Source organism: Macrobrachium nipponense, chromosome 36, assembly GCF_015104395.2.
Source record: "Macrobrachium nipponense isolate FS-2020 chromosome 36, ASM1510439v2, whole genome shotgun sequence".
NCBI classification, from domain to species: domain Eukaryota; kingdom Metazoa; phylum Arthropoda; class Malacostraca; order Decapoda; family Palaemonidae; genus Macrobrachium; species Macrobrachium nipponense.
The window spans coordinates 63,138,194-63,160,648 of NC_087220.1; the positions used below are offsets into that span (position 1 = coordinate 63,138,194).

Here is a 22,455-nt window from a genome sequence, read left to right on the forward strand (position 1 = left end):
AAATTTAAGCCCGTATTCCACGGAGCGGCCAATGTTGTGGTTTGAAATCAACTGATGAATAAGTTTGTTTCACCATAACGCAATTCTGAGCGAATGCTCTTGCTTCTAGTTAGCATAAACGAATATCTAGATACTTGACTTATATGAGACAAAGTTATTTTTCCTTATACAGCGTGTTTTTATTTTAGGTTGGAAATATTTATTGAATATGTCTCGTTGTGAATGTGAACTACTTTTTTTTTTCTCATTAACATATTACGTTGGCGGCATGTTTATTGCGTAAAAAATTACGTGATTCCGTTCGCAATAATCCTTTATATCATCGTAATACGAACTTTACGTTATTTATCTTATATCGGCGTGAAACCAACAGTAAAATGTGTTCTTTCAAGCACAGTAGTTTTGATTAAAATTATTTTATCCCAATTTTATCTACGGTTGTGCTTGATGGCATACGTTTACTGCAGCTTTATCCTTGTTGCCGATGTACGACAACAGTCATTAGCAGCTTGAACAGTTTTCTCAGCTTCAGTTATAACTAGGTTGAAATCTAACAATATATTTCCTGATTGATCTTTAATCTATATTGATCTCTGATCTATAGCAAATAAAGTTATTACATTAACCCTCTTACGCCGAAGAGGTGAAAAAAAATTGTCTCCCGTGTGCCGGAGGTGTTTCAGAGCGAGCGCGGAAGAGGAAAATATATTTTTTTCAAAAAATCACAACGCGCTAAGTTTTCAAGATTAAGAGTTCATTTTTGGCTCCTTTTTTTGCCATTGGCTGAAGTTTAGTATGCAACCATCAGAAATGAAAAAAATTATCATTATCATATATAAATAATGCGATATATGATAGCGCAAAAACGAAATTTCATATATAATTTTATTCAAATCGCGCTGTGCGCAAAACGATTAAAGGTAACAAGTTCCTTTTTTTTCGTTGTAATGTACACTAAATTGCAATCATTTTGGTATATAACACATTGTAAAATAATAAAAGCAACACAGAGAAAATATTATCACAAAATAATGCATGAATTCGTATGAGCGGACGTAAACAAATATTTTTTCAAAAATTCACACTAAATCTAAATATTGTCCTAGAGACTTCCAATTTCTTTCAAAATGAAGACAAATGATTGAATATTACTATACTGTAAGAGTATTAGCTTATAATTGCAGTTTTCGACCATATCTGACTAGTTAAATTTGACCGAATGTAGAATTTTTTAATATATTTTTTATATGCAATTATTTTGGAAATAAGAAAAGCTACAACCTTCGAATATTTTTCATTTTATTCTACATAAAATTGCGCACATTTTCATATATAAAACTCTATGAAATGCCTAATATGAAACGGAGCAAATATTACGAGAATGGGGCGTACGCATTTCGGAGATTTGTGGCGGAGAATCTGCGCGCGGAAGGAAGGAAAGATTTTTTTTTAAATTCACCATAAATCTAAATATTTTCGCTAGAGACTTCGAATTTGTTTCAAGATGAAGTTAAATGACTGAATATTACTAGACTGTAAGAGTTTTAGCTTACAATTGCATTTTTCGACCATTTCGGTAGAGTCAAAGTGACCGAACGTGGTTTTTTTTTCTATTTATCGTGATTTATATGCAAATATTTCAAAAAATGAGAAAAGCTACAAACCTTCAATTATTTTTTGTTGTATTCTACATGAAATTGCGCACATTTTCATATATAAAAACTTTATGAACGGCTAATTTAAAATGGTGCAAACATTACCACAATCACACGTATGATTTTTTCGGAAGAGTTACCGCGCGGACGTAAAGAAAATGTTATTTTTTTCATAAATCAAAATATTGTGCTAGAGACTTCCAATTTGTTGCAAAATGAAGGTAAATGCTTGAATATTACTAGAATATAAGCGTTTTAGCTTACAATTGTGTTTTTTGACCATTTCGGTAGAGTCAAAGTTGACCAAAGGTTGAAATTTTGGCAATTATAGTTATTTATATGAAAATATCTCAAAACTGATAAAAGCTACAACCATGGGTTGTTTTTAGTTGCATTGTGCATGAAATTGTGCACATTTCCATATATAAAACTTTATATAACGGCTAATTTTAAAATGGTGCAAACATTACCACAATCTCATGTATGATTTTTTTCGGAAGAGTTACCGCGCGGACATAAGGAAAAAGTTTTTACATAAATTCACCATAAATCGAAATATTGTGCTAGAGACTTCCAATTAGTTGCAAAATTAAGGTAAATGATTGAATATTACTAAAATATAAGAGTTTTAGCTTACAATTGCGTTTTTCGACCATTTCGGTAGAGTCAAATTTAACCAAAGGTTGAAATTTTGGCAATTATCGTTATTTATATGAAAATATCTCAAAACTGATAAAAGCTACAATCATGAGTATTTTATTGTTGTATTCTACATAAAAATGCGCACATTTTCATATATAATACTTCATATAACGGCTAATTTACAATGGTACAAAAATTATGTCAAAGTGATGAAATAATTTCAGAGATGTGTCACAGATACTTTTTAGTGCGGCAAGAAAGAAATTCGCGCTTGCGCGCCTGCGTAACGATTGTAAACAAAACAACACCTTGATCCGTGAACTCCCAGCATCCCCCAAGGCGCGTGATTCAAAAGTTTTAGGCTGGTAGGCTTATAAGTATTTTTCCGCGAATTTAAAAAAAAAACTTTTGTAAGTCGACATAAAATACGTCCAGTCGGCACACAGGAGACAAAAAATGTTGACGTAAAATACGTCCAGTCGGCGTAAGAGGGTTAAGATATCTCAGTTCTATTCTATACATAACGCCATTTATAACAACTACGGTAATGTTGTACTGTAGTACGATGATTGAAATACAAGCCAAACGGATGTTATCCAGTTCGGTTGTACTTAGAAAAAAAAAAGTAGTTTCTCGTTCGGTTGTTCATGGCTGTACACGTTCACACAACGAGTATAACATTAAAACCATACTTTCATAATTCTCTTTTGCTGTTATTGAACTTATGTAACTAGAAGATGGATAAAGTTAGGCCATTGTAATTTGATCTCTCATAAAATCGGACTTTCGTAAGACTAATGATCATAACCTGAACACTACAGCTACCTGTAACTGTATAAACTTTATTACAGGTACCATCCTACTTACAACCAAGTTTGGTTCCGACCCACTGGTTGTAAGTCAGAATGGATGTAAGTTGAACCTTAGAAAGTGGCCAACATACTGGGTAGAGTATACTATCAAACCTTTGCTATATAAAAGTGCCTACTTAGTACTGTAATATAATGTACAATCATCATTTCAATCTTTTTACCATAATGTACTTCTACTAATACATTTTAATCATTTATGTAATAGTATATATTACGTACAATCAGGCATTGAGTTACAATGGAGTTAGGTTCTTGCATGCATGTCAGAAGTCGATTCTTACGTAAATTGGTTTGCAATTCAGTCTACAGTACAGTTAATACCAAATGATGCTGCAGATAGGGCAGGGTAACTCAAACTGATGCTGACTGAGTGATGAGAGTTCTCATGCCTGAGTGATGAGAGTTCTCATGAGATGGTGCAGGGCCAAGTAACTCAATGGTCAACTGTCTGAAGTAAGGTTATAAGCACAAGTGGTCGTATGTCGAGCAGGTTGTAAGTCGGATAGTAGTTGTATATCTTTACATACTCTAGACACCCAAAAGTACTGTACAGTAAATTCTATAGTACTATACTGCATAAATATAAATTTACTTATTGCGCCGTTGTGGGATTACGGCGCCTTTGACTGGGCTAGAGTTTCAAAAGAAGGTGTGCGGTGGCCGTAGGCTTTAAAATCGCTCAGCGTCGAAAATCGCTTGGCGTCGGCGGCCAGGAACGGAACCCCTGCCGCTAACCGAGGGCCGCCTGTATATTTTTTTATTTGTGTACATAAATATGATAGTTGCAGTACGCATGTCCATTTCCATTTGAAGTCTTTGTAACAGCCCTTCACATGATGAAGACAATAGGTTGTTCAGTTGCGCCCAAATATGTTATTGTTATTATACAATTAAGTTTGTTCATACTTACCTGGCAGATATATATATAGCTGTATTTTCTGAAGTCCGACAGAATTTCAAAACTCGCGGCACACGCAGTGGGCGGCCAGGTGGTAGTACCCATTCCGCCGCTGGGAGGCGGATATCAGGAAACCATTCCCATTTTTTCTTATTCATATTTTTATTAATGCCTCTGTCTCCTGAGGGGAGGAGGGCGGGCACTTTAATTATATATATCTGCCAGGTAAGTATGAACAAACTTAATTGTATAATAACAATAACATTTTGTTCATGCCACTTACCTGACAGATATATATATAGCTGAATCCACCCTTCGGATGGTGGGAAAGACAGACAGAATAGGATTTTTTAGGAAACTTAAATTAAGTAGATGATATACATCTTGGTTCCTCACCTGTTTGCAAAGTAGACTATGTGATTACTGTCACTTAAGGCTGCTTTTGCTTAAATCAGAGTTGCCAGCCAGGTGGAGACCTGTAGTGCTGGTGCGCTCTGGATGATCTGTCAACGGGTACGAGACCTCAACATGACAAGACCATCGAGGCCATACAAATGAGGGCAACGAAGCAACTGACCACCACCTGACCAACTATTCACAAAAAACCCCTTAAAACTAACTAAAGGATGGGAGATCTTCACATAAGACTCACCACAACCTAAAAACACAACAACAAACTAACCTAATCCTAACTAAGGGATAGGGAAAGAGCTACTTCCGGACCCCAAGACTGTGTCCGCAGAAACGTATTGGCCCCAGTGCATTACAATCGTCATAAATCGTTCTCACATCCTTAGGTAATGTGAGGCGAAGACGGAGTTACTCCTCCAAAAGGTGCAATCAAGGATGTCCTTGATTGACATGTTCTTTTGGAAGGCAAGAGAGGTAGCGACAGCTTGAACTTCGTGCGCTTTCACTCGTAAGAGGCTCAAATCAGTCTTCTGGAAAGATGAATGAGCCTCCTTAATGACGTCCCTTAGAAAGAAAGCAACAGCATTCTTCTATAAAGGTAACTCTGGTCTCTTCACAGAGCACCAGAGATTACCTGAGGGACCTCTTACCTCTTTCGTTCTATGCACATAGAACTTGAGAGCCCTGACTGGGCACAGGACTCTCTCTGGTTCTTGGCCCACCAGACTTGACATACCCTTGATCTCGAAAGTCTTCGGCCAAGGGTTCGAAGGATTTTCATTCTTCGCCAAGAAAGTTGGGTTCAACGAGCAGACAGCATTGTCTCCTTTGAATCCCATTAACTTGCTAAACGCTTGAATTTCACTAACTCTCTTAGCCGTCGCAAGAGACGTTAGGAAAAGAGCCTTCCTTGTCAAGTTTCGAAGAGACGCTGCCTGAAGCGGTTCGAAAGGGCTTGACATAAGGAATTTAAGAACCACGTCAAGGTTCCATGACGGAGGTCTCATTTGAGGAACCTTCAAAGTCTCGAAAGACTTTAAAAGGTCATGAATGTCCTTGTTGTCAGACAGGTCAAGGCCTCTGTGCCTAAAAACCGCTGACAACATGCTTTTATACCCCTTGATGGTAGGAACCGCTAATTTCTGCACATTCCTGAGAAAGAGCAGAAAATCAGCTATCTGGTTCACAGAGGTCGAGGAAGAGGAAACTCCCTCCTTTTTACACCATGCCCTGAAGGAAGCCCACTTCGATTGGTAAACAGCTCTTGTGGAAGCACGTCTTGCATGTGAGATTGCTCTCGCAGCTGCTTTCGAAAAACCTCTCGCTCTGGCCAACTTTTCGATAGTCTGAATGCAGTCAGACCCAGAGCGGAGAGGTTTTGGTGAAACCTTTCGAAGTGGGGCTGTTTGAGTAGATCTTTCCTCCAGGGGCAAATGCCCTTGGAAAGTCTACAAGGAAAGACATGACCTCTGTGAACCATTCTCTCGCTGGCCACATCGGAGCGATCAGGGTCAACCTCGTCCCTTCTGAGGCCGCAAACTTCCTCATGACTTCCCCCAAAATCTTGAATGGTGGGAAGGCGTACAGGTCTAGACCCGTCCAATTCCAAAGCAACGCGTCTACCGCGATTGCTTCTGGATCCAGGACCGGGGCTGCAATAAAGAGGAAGTCTCTTGGTCCTTGACGTCGCGAATAAGTCGACCAGTGGACGTCCCCACAACGTCCAAAGGTCTCGACAAACGTCTTCGTTCAAGGTCCATTCCGTCGGTAGGACTTGTTCCCGACGACTGAGAAGATCTGCCCTGACGTTTTGCACTCCTGCAATGAATCTCGTCAGGATAGTCACATTTCTTATCTTTGCCCACAGCAGAATCTCTCTCGCTAGGGAAAACAACGTTCTGGAGTGTGTTCCTCCCTGATTTTTTAAATAAGCGAGTGCTGTGGTATTGTCCGAGTTTACCTGAACAATCTTGTTCTCCAAACTCCTTTCGAAGAACTGCAGGGACAGAAATACTGCTGCCAGTTCTTTGACATTTATATGCCAGGCTACCTGTTCCCTCTCCAGGAGCCTGACACTTCCTTCCCTCCTAGTTGTTGCTCCCCAGCCCGTGATGGAAGCGTCGGAGAACAACACTAGGTCGGGGCTCAGAAGACTTAACGACACGCCCTCCTGAAGCTTCTGAGGGTCCAACCACCATCTTAGATGGTTCTTGATCGGAAGCGATATTCTCAATATGGCATTGAGATCGTCCTTGGCCTTCCACTCGTCCGCAAGGAAAAATTGGAGAGGCCTGAGGTGCAGTCTTCCCAAGGAAACAAACCTTTCTAGCGAGGAAATGGTCCCCAGCAGACTCATCCATTCCCTCGCCGAGCAAGTCTCTTTCCTTAGAAAGGCTGAGATCTTTTCTAAGCCTAGCCGCTGACGTTCCTGGGACGGAAACGCTCGAAAAGCCACTGAATCCATCTGAATCCCCAGATACACGATGGACTGTGTTGGGGTCAGATGCGACTTTTCGAGGTTGACCAGAAGTCCCAGGGACTTTGCTAGGGCTAAAGTGAACTGCAAGTCTTCAGACACTTCTCTCTCGACGACGCTCTGATCAGCCAGTCGTCGAGGTACAGGGAAACTCTTATCCCCGAAGAGTGTAGCCACCTCGCTACGTTCTTCATGACTACAGTGAACACCATCGGAGCCGTGGTCAGGCCGAAACACATAGCTCTGAACTGCCACACTTTTTTGTCTAAGACAAACCTTAGATACTTTCTTGAAAGAGGGTGGATCGGGATGTGAAAGTACGCGTCCTGCAAGTCTAAGGATACCATCCAGTCGCCCGGTCTCAAGGCTCCCAGAACAGAATGAGGCGTCTCCATCGTGAATTTGGTCTTTTCCACGAAAAGATTGAGCCTGCTTACATCTAGAACTGGACGCCAACCTGACGACTGCTTCGGTACTAGGAAGATCCTGTTGTAAAAACCTGGGGACCCCAGGTCCGCGACTTGTTCCACCGCTCTTTTGTCGATCATTTGTTGAAGGAGATCGAATAATACTTTCTTCTTTTCTCCCTGATAGGATGGAGAAAGGTCTCTGGGAGTCGTAGAAAGAGAGAGAAATCTAAAAAGGGGATCTTGTACCCCTGCTCCACGATCTTGAGGGACCAAGAGTCCGTGTCCTCTCTCCACGCTCCCGCAAAAAACTTCAGTCTGGCTCCGACTGGTGTCTGAAGGACATGCTTCTCACTTGGAAGGCTTTGGCTTAAAGGAAGCTCTTCCTCGTGAAAACCCTCTCCCTCGAGGCGCTGCTCTCGAGGGGGGAGCCCCACGAAAGGGCTTAACTTTCTTCGGCGGTCGAACCGCAGCTGAAGAGGTTGAAGGTACGGCCGACCGTCTTGTAGACTGGGCCAAAAGATCCTGAGTTGCCTTCTCTTGCAAACTGTTAGTCAGGTCCTTTACTAAAGTCTGGGGGAAGAGATGGTTCGAAAGAGGCGAAAACAGCAAATCCGCTTTCTGAGCTGGAGTTACCGAACGAGCTGTGAAATTGCACAGCAAAGCTCTCTTTTTCAATAAAGCCGTTCCAAAATGAGCGACGATCTCCTCCGAACCATCCCTGACGGCTTTGTCCATACATGCTAACACGCTGGACAGCTCCCCCAGACTGAGAGATTCTGGGCTTCTCGCTTGCAGATCCAGAACTCCCAAACACCAGTCAAGGAAGTTGAACACTTCAAGCGTCCTGAGCAGACCCTTCAAATGATGGTCAGTCTCCGTAGAGGTCCAGGTTACTTTAGCAGAGGGTAAAAGAGACCTCCTCTGCGAATCCACTAAGCTGGAGAAATCTCCTTGAGCCGAAGAAGGGATACGAACTCCTACTTCATCTTTGGTTCTATACCAAATGCCCCCTTTTCCGCTAAGTCTAGCTGGCGGCAAGGCGAAAGTCGTCTTGCCTTGATCTCTCCTTCGTACCATCCAATCTTGGAGTTTCTTAAAGGCACGTTTCGTGGAGAGAGAAGTTTTCATCTCCACAAACTCCGGGGTTTTTCCAGTTTTAGATGAAGAAAACTGCGAAGGAGGAGACTTGGGAGCTGCGGGCTGAAACTTGTCTTCGAAAGAAGAACGCAAGAGCCGCACGAGGACTTTATAGTCCGAGATTGAAGGGGCCGCAGAAGGTTCCTCTTCAACCGAGTCAGCCGAACTACTCAGCTCTCCTTCTTCTCTAAACGGAAGAGGAGACCGTCTGTCCGGAGAGGGCGTCCTAATGTCGGGTCTTGGCTTAATCAAAGGACCCCTATCCTTGCTAGAGGAAGCCTTATTTCGGCTGTCTTCTCTATGACGCTTACTACTTGAAGAAGGTAGAGCGTCCTGACGAGGACGAGCGTCCTTAGCGCCATCCGCGGCAGTCTCACTTGCCAGAGAAGCGTCCTTACGTTTCTCAAACGAAAGGGAAGACCTTTTCGCTGGAATACGTGCCTGTGCGCGCAAACTAGCGTCTTGGGGTACGACTTCTTGGTCGGAATCCCCAAAAGCGTCTTGAAAAGAGCCCTGAACGTCCTGGCGAGCTTCCTGCCAAGCGTCCTGCCGAGCGTCCTAGCGAGCGTCCTGGCGAGCGTCCTGGCGAGCGTCCTGACGAGCGTCCTGACGAACGTCCTGCCAAGCGTCCTGCCAAGCGTCCCGCCATAGCGTCCTGCCAATCCTAGCGTCCTGCCAGCGTCCTGTCGAACGTCGTGCTGAGCGTCCTCCTCAAAAGCGTCCTGACGTAACGTCCTTTTAGAGGACGAACGAGATCGGCGAATCACCGAAGGAGAAGCGATCGGCGAACGAGACGAAGTAGGTGAGGGAGCAGGAGACTGCTTCGTCCTCTTGACGGGCAGTCTAAGGTCCTTCCTCCGCTTAGGCTCGACTGCTGCTGGGCGAGTCCTCTGAGCCATAAGCGTCGATAGCTGGTCCTGAAGGGACAAAAGAATGTTCTTCGTCGGGGAAGAACGAACAGAGGAAGCAGGACTGATCCTGCGAGAAGACGAGGGGCGAGGGGACGCCTCCTTCCTTCTCACAGGTACAGCTACCTGCTTCTCAGGTAGACGCGCCTGTGCACGCAACCCAGCGTCCTCATCGGAGGAGATCTTACCCCTTTTCTGAGGCGGAAAAGCGTCATACGCATCCTCCGACGAAAGTGGCGAAACAGGACGTGAAGCGTCCTCAGCACGAAACGTCCTTTTCAGAGGACGAGAGTCTCTCCGAGCGCTCCACCCCTTGCGCGGGGAGGACGCTTTGGAGGACGAAAAGCACTCTTTCAGGACGCGGCAGCCTGGGACTTTGCTACAAGGCCTGCCGAAGGGACGCCAGATCGGTGGGAAGCCCCCGTAACCCTCTTGCGGCTTTCGACATACCTACTCCCTGAGTCTTGGGAGTCTGATAGAGGTCTAGGCCTAGAGGCATTATGGGGCCGATCTGACGCCCCCTCCACAACACTAGGGGCACGATCACACACTTGCACCGAGCCAGTTTCTAAGGCTTTCACTTTGATCTCCAGAGTGCGAAGAGACTCCAAAATCAGAGAGAGAGCATTCGCTTCTCCCGACACAGAATCAGAGCCCGAAGGCAACACAGGTTTAGGGGTTGCAAACTCTACAGGGGTTAATGCAGGAGAGATGTTAGCCTTACCTTTGGTAGAACCACTCCTGGAGGAAGACCTCCTGATCCTATCGCGCTCCAATTTAAGGCGATAGGACTCATATACTCTCCATCATCATCGGTTCAATCTCTCACATTCATGCAGCCGAATTTAATCCAATAAACAAATTTTATTTGCCCCCTACAACTCATACATACTGTGTGGGAGTCTACCGATGCTTTCGGTAGCCTCACCTTACAATCAGTCCTCACACACACTCTGAAACTCACAGCACTTGACCCAGACATATCTTATATAGAAAAGTCAATCCAAAATAAAAAAACGGTCCACTATCGCGCATGCCAATTCAACAATCCAATTCAATACCAAAAAACCAATCAGATACTTAAAAGCGAGTCAAATTCCAAAAAATCCTGAGCAGAGGTCTGTAAACAGTTGTTTACCGACCGGCGACAGAAAAAAATATGAATAGAAAATGGGAATGGTTCCTGATATCCGCCTCCCAGCGGCGGGAATGGGTACTACCACCTGGCCGGCCTCCACTGCGTGTGCCGCGAGTTTTGAATTTTGTCGGACTTCAGAAAATACAGCTATATATATATCTGTCAGGTAAGTGGCATGAACAAAAATAACATTTTAATTCATACTATTGAATCACATATTTATAACAAATTATATTTACAATTGTTGCTTAAATTGATTTTAAAAGACAAAACTCGTGTATACATTCGATTTACAACACTGCAATTTGTTTGTTTTTCCATGGGATAGAAGTACAAAATATAACTGTACAACTCGGTCGATTTTTTGCTTTGTTACTCGAGCAAAAAATTGAGGTACGACTGTACAAGCTCGAGATGCCACTGCTACATAGTGACAAAAATTAAAATAAGCACAGAAGAAAAAGTAAATATGCATCTTTTCCATAAATCTTTTAAAAAGTTATATATTACTTAACTGTATCCAACAATATTGTATGTATTCTCATATTATTGTATTATAAAATACTACGTTAATTTAAGCCAGAGCGGCCAATGTTTTGTTTTGGAAATCAACTGATGGTGAATACAAGTTTGTTTCGCCATATTTAACACAATTCTGAGCAAATTTTCTTGCTTCTAGTTAGCATAAACGAATATCTAGATATTTGACTTATATAAGACAAAGTTATTGTCCTTATACGTACAACATGTTTTTAGATGAAAATATGACTTGAATATGTCTTGTTGTGATTGTGAACTAGTTTTTTTTTTTAACAGATTACATTGGCGGCATGTTTATTTAGCAAAAAAAAAAAAAAAAAAAAAAAAAAAAAAAAAAAAAAAAAAAAAAAAAAAAAAAAAAAAAAAAAAATAATGTGATTCTGTTCACAAATTTTTTTTATATCATCGTAATACGAACTTTACGTTATTTATCTTATATCAGCGTGAAACCGGCAGTAAAATGTGTTCTTTCAAGCACAGTAGTTTTGATAAAAATTATTTGATCTCAATTTTATCTACAGTTGTGTTTGATCGCATACGTTTAATGGAGTTTTATACTTGTTGCCTATACACGATAATGGTCATTAGCAGCTTGAACAGTTTTCTCATCTTCAGCTAGCTATAACTAGGTTTTCCCGATTGATCTTTGATCTATATTGATCTTTGATCTATAGCAAGTAAAGTTATTATATTAAGATACCCGAGTCCTATTCTACATAATGTCATTTATAACAACTACGGTAATAGTATGCTATAGTACGATGATTGAAATACAAGCCAAACGGATGTTATCTAATTCGGTTGTACTTAGATGATGATGATGATGATAAAAAAAAAAAAAAAAAAAAAAAGTGCTTCTCGTTCGGTTGTTCATGGCTGTAAACATTTACACAACGAGTATAACGCTAAAACCATACCTTCATCATTCTCTTTTGCTGTTTTTGAACTTATGTAACTAAAGGATGGGATAAAGTTAGGCTAATGTAATTTGGTCTCTCATAATGTTATATTCTGTGATATAACATTACTCTGTATATGGACACATTTATGAATAGAACACTGCAAGTTCTTCTTTAAATGGATATCTTCAAAGCAACAATAGTTTTTGAAATGAACATTTCTCAAAGCTCATATGTCAGATCAGACAGCCTCCTTGCTATAACCTGAGGCAAATTCTTAAAAAATGTAAATGAGCTTCTTAAGAGTGATTCCTTTTTTTCTTTAACATTACCATCTGAATTATCTAATGTCAATACCTTCCCCACAAGGGACCAGTGCATATGTGGGATAGTCCTCGAAAGTTCGTCAGTCTTCCTACCTTTTAACAAAGATAACCTATATTCTTTGGGTCTGTCCTGAGACAAGAACCAAAGTTGTTAAAAAAAAATAAATGACTAATGATATCAAATCATGTTCCACATTGTCAATATTTATTACCTCAACCATCAAGCAATCAAAGCACATTCAGTAAATCAATTATGAAATCCATGGTTCTGGGTCCTTTGTTTTACAAATTCTGGGATCTGCTAACCAATGAACCCATCAAATGTCGTCTATGGCTACATGGAGTTCTGCATGGTCCAACAATAGCCACAGAGGTGAGCTCTGCAAAGTACATTGTAGCTCTAACAAGATAACTTCCAAGAGAGTGTAGGGATACTCGCTGGTTGTGGAACTTCTGGCTTTTTGACTGATACATGTCTGGTGAGATTTGTACTATTTCCTTACCAGATAACTATGGCAATAGTATGTGATTAATGGGGTTGTGTGGCATTTATAATGCAAACACTATAATAATTATAATACATACAGAACAACAACTTCAACTTACTTAAAATACTTCAAGTAAAACAGCAAAAAATTATGATTGAAAAACTGAGACACTGACACTCTCTTACATCCATAACAACAGCATAAAATCCGACGTGGAATAAGACAGAAAAGCTAGTTGAATCAAACAACTTCAGCGTACTTGTACTTACAGACTTGCATTCTACAGATCTTGTAAACCTCCAAAAAGCTATATTCCTTGATTTTTCCATATCATCTGAGTAATCCACTCCTTGGCATTTGTGCATTCACTCTCTTAATCAGACCAAAACATGTTAGTTAATCTATTTCACAATCCCTATGTTTCCAATCACAAAGGTTCTGGTATTCCATTATCATTCCTAATACAGCTGAACAATTCAATAGCACAGATATTTCTATTTTATCCAGTAAACTTTCTAAATACCAAATAATTAATGCCATTAATCTAATTATATGATGATCCCTAAAGTCAACAGCAACATGAACTGCAAGTACTATTTCACAATCCCTATTAACCACGATTAAAAGAAAACTTCCTTATCCGTTTCTCTTATGCTAAACAGTATGATAATGCCACTTCTTCAGTTATAACGAAGCCACCACCTTTAAAAATTTCTAATGGCATCTTGTAATTAGTTTTTACCGACGAATCTTTTCCATGCTATACTCAAAAACATTTGCATACTTTTCTGGAGCAAAACTATCAAGTACCAGAATAATATTAACCAACTCATTTAAGTCCAAAGACATTTTTTAACAAAATTGTATTCTTTCATTAATTCGATCCTTCAAGATTAATTTCTTATTCAACTAGTTTCTACAGTCTGGTTGAAACAATTTAAAGAAGACACATTTGAAATCACAATGCATTTGAATCAGCCTGCCACAGGATTTGTTTGTAAACAAGAGGTGATAACTGAATAAAGGTGAAATTCAAGACTACACTTTGTTGGGAAGACAGTAAAGAACCTTTGGTACTTTTACAGCAGTACAAGGCAAAGTTTAGGCAGTAAACCTCATACACGAACTCCCACACATACACAAACAGAAAAACTGAACAAATAAAGAACAAAAACAGAGCATTTACCTGCAGCTTCCCTTGGTAGAAGTCCCATGAGTGGCGGTCTGATCACCATGGGTGGTGGGCTTGCCAGAGCCTCCTTCTCCCCAGTCCCATCCCCCAATTCTCCCCCTTCCCCCAAATTAGTGTCGTCACTATGTGAATCCTCTTTAACAATGTGAGAGGGAATCAGCACTGGCGAAGGCCTGCTGCTTGAACTGCTGGTGGGGGGTGGTGGCAAAGACTGGGATGCTTCACAGCTTCCTGAGTAGCCCTGGATGCGTTGTCTGAGGATGGAACCTTCTGTCACCAAATTGACTGCCTGGTCAGGCATGTGACTGTCCTCTTCTACCCCTCCCCCCTCCCCCTCATCTTCTTGCTTCACCTTTGGCACGTCTGCGGCAGGTAAGGACGCAGGTAACAGAGGGGGTGGGGCTAACTGTTGCGGTGATGCCTGTTGAGTGCTTCGTGGAGTGTTGTCCCCACGCTGATTGGTTTGGTTAAGTGGTTTCGTGAGGGCAGCCGCTAAAGTAGAGCCCTCTAAGTGGGGACTTAACTCTAAACGGGATGGGGGTATATCTGAGCGGGGTGGGGTAGAAGGTGCTGCGGTGGAAAGTGGCAAGTTGTGGGTTGGACTGCTTGTGGGTCGGCGTTTTTTGGGTGGTGGAGATATATGGGACGGCTGTTGCAAAATGTGACTTGTTGGAGAGGGTGTCGATCTTCTGCGCGGTGAGGACGGACCCTGCACAGCAATGGCACCTAAGCTGCTTACAACTTTGTTTACCAATCCTCCCTAATTTAGAAAAAACAATAAGGAAAACTGTTACTTTCCAAGAATAGGCAACAATTATAGGCCATACTACAAAGTATCATTTTCAAATATAAGAGCAGAAACAGGCAGTCCTTGTTATCAGTGGCCTCAATTATTAGTGATCCTGTTTCATGGCGCTTGTCTTGAGATGAGGACTGAATTTTCAGTGCTGTTATGCGCCGATCATCGGTTATCGGCACCGATAACACAGATTTTCCGTTATGATCATGGTGTCGGGAATGGAAACCATGCCGATAACCATGGACTGCCTATAATATATTGCAGTAGATATTATACTCATCTGGCCTCATAAATTAGCACAAAAAGTTAAGAAAGAGCCAAAAATCAATACTCACACTCACTGAATCTCTGTGCAGCTGATGGGTACCTATGTGAGGATGGTGTTGGTTTTGTTCAGTCAGTCCCTTTATATGTAGCATCTCAGCTGTGCGTAAAAAGGTTGAGAGTCTGTCTTGAGACACGTAAACCTCTCCTTGGTACACAAAGCTGAGAAGCGCCGACATGTCCACATACGCCACATCTCGCAATATGATTATTGGATGCTGGCATGGATTTTGCTGGAAGGAGAAAGGGAAAAAATTAAGGGAGAGAAACTAACCACAATATATTTAAGGAGACCTATTTCTTTTGAGCACCTACAAGTTAACCTATTCAAAAGTTAACTGAATTACATGAAACCCTGTCTCATCCCATCACAATTCCTTGCTTAGTCATGGCATGCCAAAAAATACCAACTGGACATGGAGTGACTTTTTAAAAATGAATTCACATGAAACACAGAAGTTATTTCTAATACCCCTGCTACGGCTAACAGTCAGGTTAGTTGAAGTTGACTGTGATACGTGCACATACAATTTACCTATTTTAATGTTAACATAAACATATCACTTAAAACCACACTATTAAAAATTTTTAAAATCCATGTATATATGATGATTGTTTGTTTGTTTGTATGGTGTTTTTACATTGCATGGAACCAGTGGTTATTCAGCAACGGAACCAACGGCTTTACGTGACTTCCGAACCACGTCGAGAGTGAACTTCTATCACCAGAAATACACATCTCTCACTCCTCAATGGAATGGCCGAGAATCGAACCCGCGACCACTGAGGTGAGAAGCAAACACCAAACCAACCACGCCACTGAGGCGCTTGTGTATATATGATGAAGAATATTTGATGTGTTGCACAGTTGCATCAAATGTATCTACTCTTCAAAAAGGGCAGTAAACAAAATACGTAAGATGTTTTCACTCACCTTGAGCAAGTTTCTGAAGTAAGGGGAGCAGGCAGATAGTACCACCTTGTGGGCCTTTAGACTGCGTCCCTCACAAGCCAGCGTCACGTCCACAAAGTCCTCATGGTCTCTTAAGTGCTCAAACGATGTGGCGATGTTGCTGTGAAAATTGTTCCACCGCAGGCAAAAGTGTTGGTCACTACCCATGGCGATCATGTGCTGCTTACTACTACACAAAAAAGAGAAAGAGAGAGAGAACTATTACAAAAGCGAACGCAGAATTCAAATTTCTAACATGTCTAAATTTACATATGTTTTATCAGAGCTATAAATTTCAGTTTCGTGAAAATGAAGATTTAAGATGATAGGAAGACTTATGAACAACAAAAATATTAAAGAAACATTGACAAAACAAGTCTGATATGATATTAGAAAGATAAACTTGTAAATCACAAACAATATATGTACATAACTCCTCCTGTACTGTACTCCATCAATAAAGAACTTTACTGCAAAACCATATAATATTTTCTCTACAGAATCAATGCTTCCTGAACGCCAAAAATCATCATCTTACTTATAAATTATGTGAACTACCAATGTTCCACCACAAAAATTTGTCACACTAGTATGAGTTTCATAAAAGATAGCTTTGCTTCTCTCCCGCAACACTTCACGGTCATTCAACCCACCCATACCCCAATGTACCAAGGCAGAAGTTTGATCCCCTTTCTGATAAAACAACTGGCTACATGTGATTTCAGCCTGCAACTAAGACCTACAGATATCCTTTGAATCTGCAAGGGCAAACAATTTTCCCAAACACTTTTTGAGAGGGCAGTTGTAGATGCAATATTTGTTTTGATACTCATTCCTCTTATTTTGACACTTCAACACTGATGGTGATTATGGAACAAAAATGGATAAAATATCACATAAGACTAAAGGCAACTGATCAATGCCTTCAAATACATCATATATTAATCATAGCCACCAACTTCCTCTCAATGGTTTGATCACCAATAGAAACTGACCAATGCCTTAAGATCAGTAGGTTACCTATAACCTATTTACTCTTGATGGTCTGATAAGAACTGGAGTAAACAGCTACCAAATTATAAATTAATACTTCAACATTTATGTAAACAAAATTGCAAGTCACTCATTTACCAAGTGACTTAGCACTAACAAAGAAAAAAAATTGAATGACTAGACATGTAAATTACTGAATGACTAATGTAAATTACCAATTTATAAATTATATCTAAATGACTAAAGCAACAGCTGTCAAGAACAATCTGGGCTAACAATTAACTAATAAAACTTCAATGAGAACTTGACAATGAAATTACCAGAACTCTAAGGCTTTCAAGATAACAAAACGACTCAAAAATCTTGCATACATACACACTCAAGACAAATTTTGATTCTTTATCTATGGATGTCCATAAGTATTTAAGATATACTAAGGCAAAAGAATATACTGGCAAATTGCAAGTTGTACACTGTATCAATGTATGATTTTGATTTTCCTATAGAATGCACATTCATATCCTACCTTGATCTTGAATTTACCTATAATTTTCCCTTTTTAATGACAAACATTTAAAAGATGATTTAACTATCCATAATGATCTACCTAAATTTCAAACCTTGAACTATACCATAACACCTTTCCACTTCAAAGATTATCCATAGCAAATCTTGACACTTTCTCTCAGTAACTAATCCCTAAATGAAAAAGAGAGATTCACACTCAAGGCCACCTATTACCGCCAACATCATTTCCTACGACATGCCGTCACAACGCAATAAGGACTTGTTCACTCTGCATAATACATGGTGACACTGACCTTTAAGACAAGGACTAGGGATAACAATTACATAGTAAGACTTCTTTTGTCCCAGATGATCTAAAGAGACAAGGACGACACAATACAAAATATAGTTAGAACGTAGAAACAAAAATCAATACAAGGCTGGTGAACTGCGTCATGCCATCACACAACTGCCTGATTTCTGTGGTACAGTGTCTTTTATCTTTTTTCTTGTGGGGGAGGGGATTTTCCATTCAACATCCTATAGCAATTTTCTATATACGTATAAACAAAATACTATTCACTTCTACAGAGGCTGCAAAACCATCTATCAAAACCACCAACTTGAAAGTCTGCAACGAACTGACACACTGGATCACAATTATTTCTCTTACCAATAAGCTCACAGTTAAATAGCCATGCAATTAACACTTCCAAAACAGATCATTCTTTAAATATATACAAACAATCACATCACCCCAGAATACCTGCCACCCAGCAGAAGCCTTTAACTCGTTCAACACAGGAGGTGAATTTCGAAAAGATTACGGATCAAATGTGTTACATGACTGGTGTTCACTGACAACAGATACACTATGGTACATTACTAACACTCCAGGGTCATGGGTGAGGAGCAAGACCTCCATACAGTGACGTTCTGTCGTTTATCGTTACGTGTGGCATAACTCTCCTGCATACATATTGTCTTCCTGGCGTAAACAACTCATATACCCATTGATAAACCCCCTCTTATCAGTGGCCCTGAAAGACTCATATCATGAACTACGTATTGAGAAGGGAGTGACGCAAATACTGTACTCCTAGAGACTACTTTCAGTGGGGTGACTGGTGCAATTATCTTCAAATAAGATAAATTTCTTTTTTTTTTTTTTAAATATTGGAAAAGCAGAAACATTCAATTTTACCATTCTGCCTAATAAATACTGTCCGGTAAATAAATAAATACAAAAAAATATTCCTCTTGTCCTTTTCATTCCTATCCAAAGTCTACTGTTTAAGGGATCAAATTCTCACTACCTACAATGAGAGAGAGTGAGGGCAATCAGTATAAGGTGGCTAGGTGGGTTCTCTAAGATAAAGAGTGAGGTAAGTTGATGATAAATGCCACTCAAAACTCAAGATTAAAAATCAGGAGCTAAGAAATCAATAACTTTCCCTCCCAGGCAATGCCAAAATTTTTTGACAAATACATATCAATGTTTTAGATAAATGTACTATGGTATTTTCATGTACTGTATTTTCTAATGATGGTTCAAATGGGACTAACTGACCTTTCAAAATTTGGCAAACAAGAAATCAACTAAATAAACTACTGTAAAATGATAACATACCAACTGCAGCCTAACATCCCTCTAGAATTAACTTTAACAAACAAATATTGACATCAAGACAAGCTACTATTGATTACAGAGTAAAATTTATGACAAAATTCATCATGTACTTTCAAATGATAACCTTCTTATTTCACAAAAGGGCAAACAGCACAGACAATGAGTTGGAAAGTCCAAGTTAAGCACAGTCCCGCTATCAGACGAAAAAATGATACATGCTCGCATTAACCACTTTATTCAAAAACATCTTGGACGACCTTGCCAGATAAGATATGGTGGGGGGAGGGGGGCTAAAGCTCCTAAAAACACACACACTCATCAGTACAATGAATGGCCCATGACTGATAGCTCAATGTCACAGCAGAGGGGGAGAAGTACCTTCGACAGTTATCCTGGTCTGGCTAAATATCGCGATTGTTTGATAACCAATTATATGTACTATTACGGATTTGTCATTTGAGGTATAAAAGTGACTTCGAACAAGGAAATCAGTAAATATGACACCTGACATGGAAACATGTTGATAGACCATTTGACAAACTTTTAACTGGAAAAACTGAATGTGTTAAATGTTTAAACCCAAGTATAACGACTTCTTTTCAACGATAAAGACATCCAATGTTCACAAACCTACAAGGCAACTTCTCATACAACCTGTCACATGGCCAACTATTGATATATCAAAGAGATAAGCCCAAATTCACGTGCACAACCAGAAATGTCCATGAGCCTGAAGCTCATTTTAATGGACAATATAAAAAATGTTCAAACAAAAAGCCTTGAAAATATTACTGTTAACTTGCAATTCTTGAATGCAGCTTTCTTTTCTTTCAATTTAGCATCTTCCTCAATGCAACTGAGTTGCCAGATGCCACAGATTCCTAGCTTTACAATCTTTGATTGTTTTTTAACCGGTTTCCAGCTGGCGCTGAAAGATTATCCAATTGCTAAGAACGAGGTTTGTTCCATGTACGAACAAATACATAAAAGTCATCTGTGTTTACAACACTTTTAGAACAAAAGATCTGAACCATGTGATGGCAACGCCGTCATTGACCTGGTTGCTAAAATCGGAAATAAGTGAAGTACAAAATATCAATTAGAATAAAATACTACACTGCTGAAACATAGTCTTGTTTTGGCTTAAACTGATATTAAGGCAACTGACTTCAGCAGTTTGAAGTGATGTAAAACAACCCTGTCTCAAAACAAGCAAGACACTTGCCGCGCTAAACCTTTGTATTCAGTGACAAAATTCCTAAAGAACCCTTTGAACAAAGTCATCCCAAAATGTTGTACGACCACAGCATCACCTTCCCGTGTTACATAATGACACAAAATCCACTCTGCACTGACTTAACTATCAGCAATGAAAAATATATGCTAAAATGCTCCTAAGCCATAACAGATGAAAGAATGCAGGAGTATTGACTTACAATTTTGAGGGTCATAGTTTCAAATATTAATAGCTTTGTTTTCATCTTATTAACATCACATCACAAGGACAAATATTCAAAGTGATAACGGTAATTGGGAATAAATTACAGTGACAAATACAGTACGTACTCTAGTCTTATCTCACTAGTATTCCACGTAGATATCAATCTACATGTGATCACATTCCCTTCCACATTTAAAGTTACTCCATAGTATTTCTTAACATGGCATACATGCAAAATACCTCCACATTCTAACCACTAAGCTTTGTATAATACATATCTACATTACTGTCCGAACCTAAAATATATATGCTGTATTACTCCTATTACAGTACATATTGACCTTAAACATCATAAAATACAAGTAAAAAACATTGACTGATGGCAAAGCGCACATTATGTATTAACTTGCAAATGTAATTCACACCTTTAAAACTACTACTGATTTGACAGTTGAAGGGACCCGTCTCAAAAGCCGACATTCAAAATTACAAAAACAGAAATGAGTAAGTAGTGTTCATCGCCATGGGAAACTTTTGGGTAATAAGGTCTAAAGCAAACCAGAATCCTTACAATTTCTCGACTTGCATAAACCTTTTCAAGAAGTAAACTTTTCCCCAAAAGGTATGCCATACATACATATATACCTCTACAAGTATTGAACACAGTGATTCAACAACAGCAGAACATAACACAGCACTATCTTGTAACACCATGTACCCTAAACATGTTTAATGTAATAACCAATTTTCCCCATTCCTTGCCCCAATGCTACTTAAAGATTTTCCTCTTAAACAACACCAACTCTGTCTAATGCCGACATGCTGGGGTTTGGACTGCGTGTTTACGAGGAACATACAAAGAAGACAGACACCACAAAATCAGTTCTGATAATGATCACGTGATGATGAAATCAAGTGTTCTAGCGTTATCTAGATCCTTTCCCAACATGTAGTCCCCCAAAGCCTCCCTCTGATTCTATAAAAATGCTTAAAAATGCAATGCTACCATTGACACAATTCCCAAAGTAGTACCTTGAAAATCCTATTACTTTTCACATTTCAACAGAAACTAAATTCAAGATCAATAAAAAATAAGCTGGTCCACCCATAACCTAAACACCTGAAAGTTCTTATGATAACAATTCACATCTCGGGGGCCTAAGGAAGATTATATAACAGACAGAGAAGGTGCAGAGAGATCTGGCGTTGGAGGATAGGAACAGTCTGAGGTTGTGTTCTATAAATAGAATATGGCAAAGATGGAGGGGTGGGAGGGGTGGGGGTTGGAGGGAAAGCCAAGAAAATTATGGAAAAAGGGTATGATGGAAAATAATGACCCAAAGTTCACAGGAACAAAGAGATATAGAAAACCCAGAAACCCACACGGGGCAACCTTAACAAAGTGTAAAAGGCTCCACAAGCAAAAGTTGTGACTGACTGAATCATTCATGGGTTGTGTTAAATTCTAAAATTAGCTACATAAGATTTTAAAACAGCTGCACTCAAAAGACTTTAAAATGACAAATTATTTTCTAAGACAATTTGTATTTTTCATAGCTACAAACCTTCGGTCTTAACAATTGGATAATTTATAGTGCCTAGCTGGATCCGGTTAAAAAACAGATGAAACTGAATGTAACATTTTGCAAAGGCAATGATAAATAAACGAAGGCACCCACCAAATTTTTGTTTTTGCTGTAAAATAATAAAGTACTAATCTCGTACAACTTTCAATTCATGAATTAAAACCTGTGCCATTTGCAAATGAAAAAGAGAAGTTTCTATTTCTTGGCTTACAAAATGTCTTAAAAAAGTCC

At 39.8% G+C, this 22,455-nt stretch overlaps 1 protein-coding gene across 8 annotated transcripts in view; it reads right to left on the reverse strand.

Annotated features, from left to right (window-relative positions):
• Positions 1 to 19,385, reverse strand: part of LOC135203779 (broad-complex core protein isoforms 1/2/3/4/5-like) — a 145,267-nt gene extending 125,882 nt beyond the window's left edge. For 2 of the 8 annotated variants that reach the window (XM_064233751.1, XM_064233752.1), the window contains exons 1-4: positions 18,334 to 19,360; positions 16,050 to 16,257; positions 15,127 to 15,348; positions 13,987 to 14,752 (exon numbers count right to left, since the gene is read on the reverse strand). In XM_064233751.1, coding sequence (XP_064089821.1) covers positions 13,987 to 14,752; positions 15,127 to 15,348; positions 16,050 to 16,244 — 1,183 coding nt within the window. In that variant the 5' untranslated portion in view covers positions 16,245 to 16,257; positions 18,334 to 19,360. Of the gene's footprint in view, positions 1 to 13,986; positions 14,753 to 15,126; positions 15,349 to 16,049; positions 16,258 to 18,333 lie in introns of all 8 variants that reach the window. The other 6 variants (XM_064233748.1, XM_064233753.1, XM_064233750.1 and 3 more) reach the window with 6 other exon arrangements.
• Between the last annotated feature and the right edge of the window lie 3,070 nt (positions 19,386 to 22,455).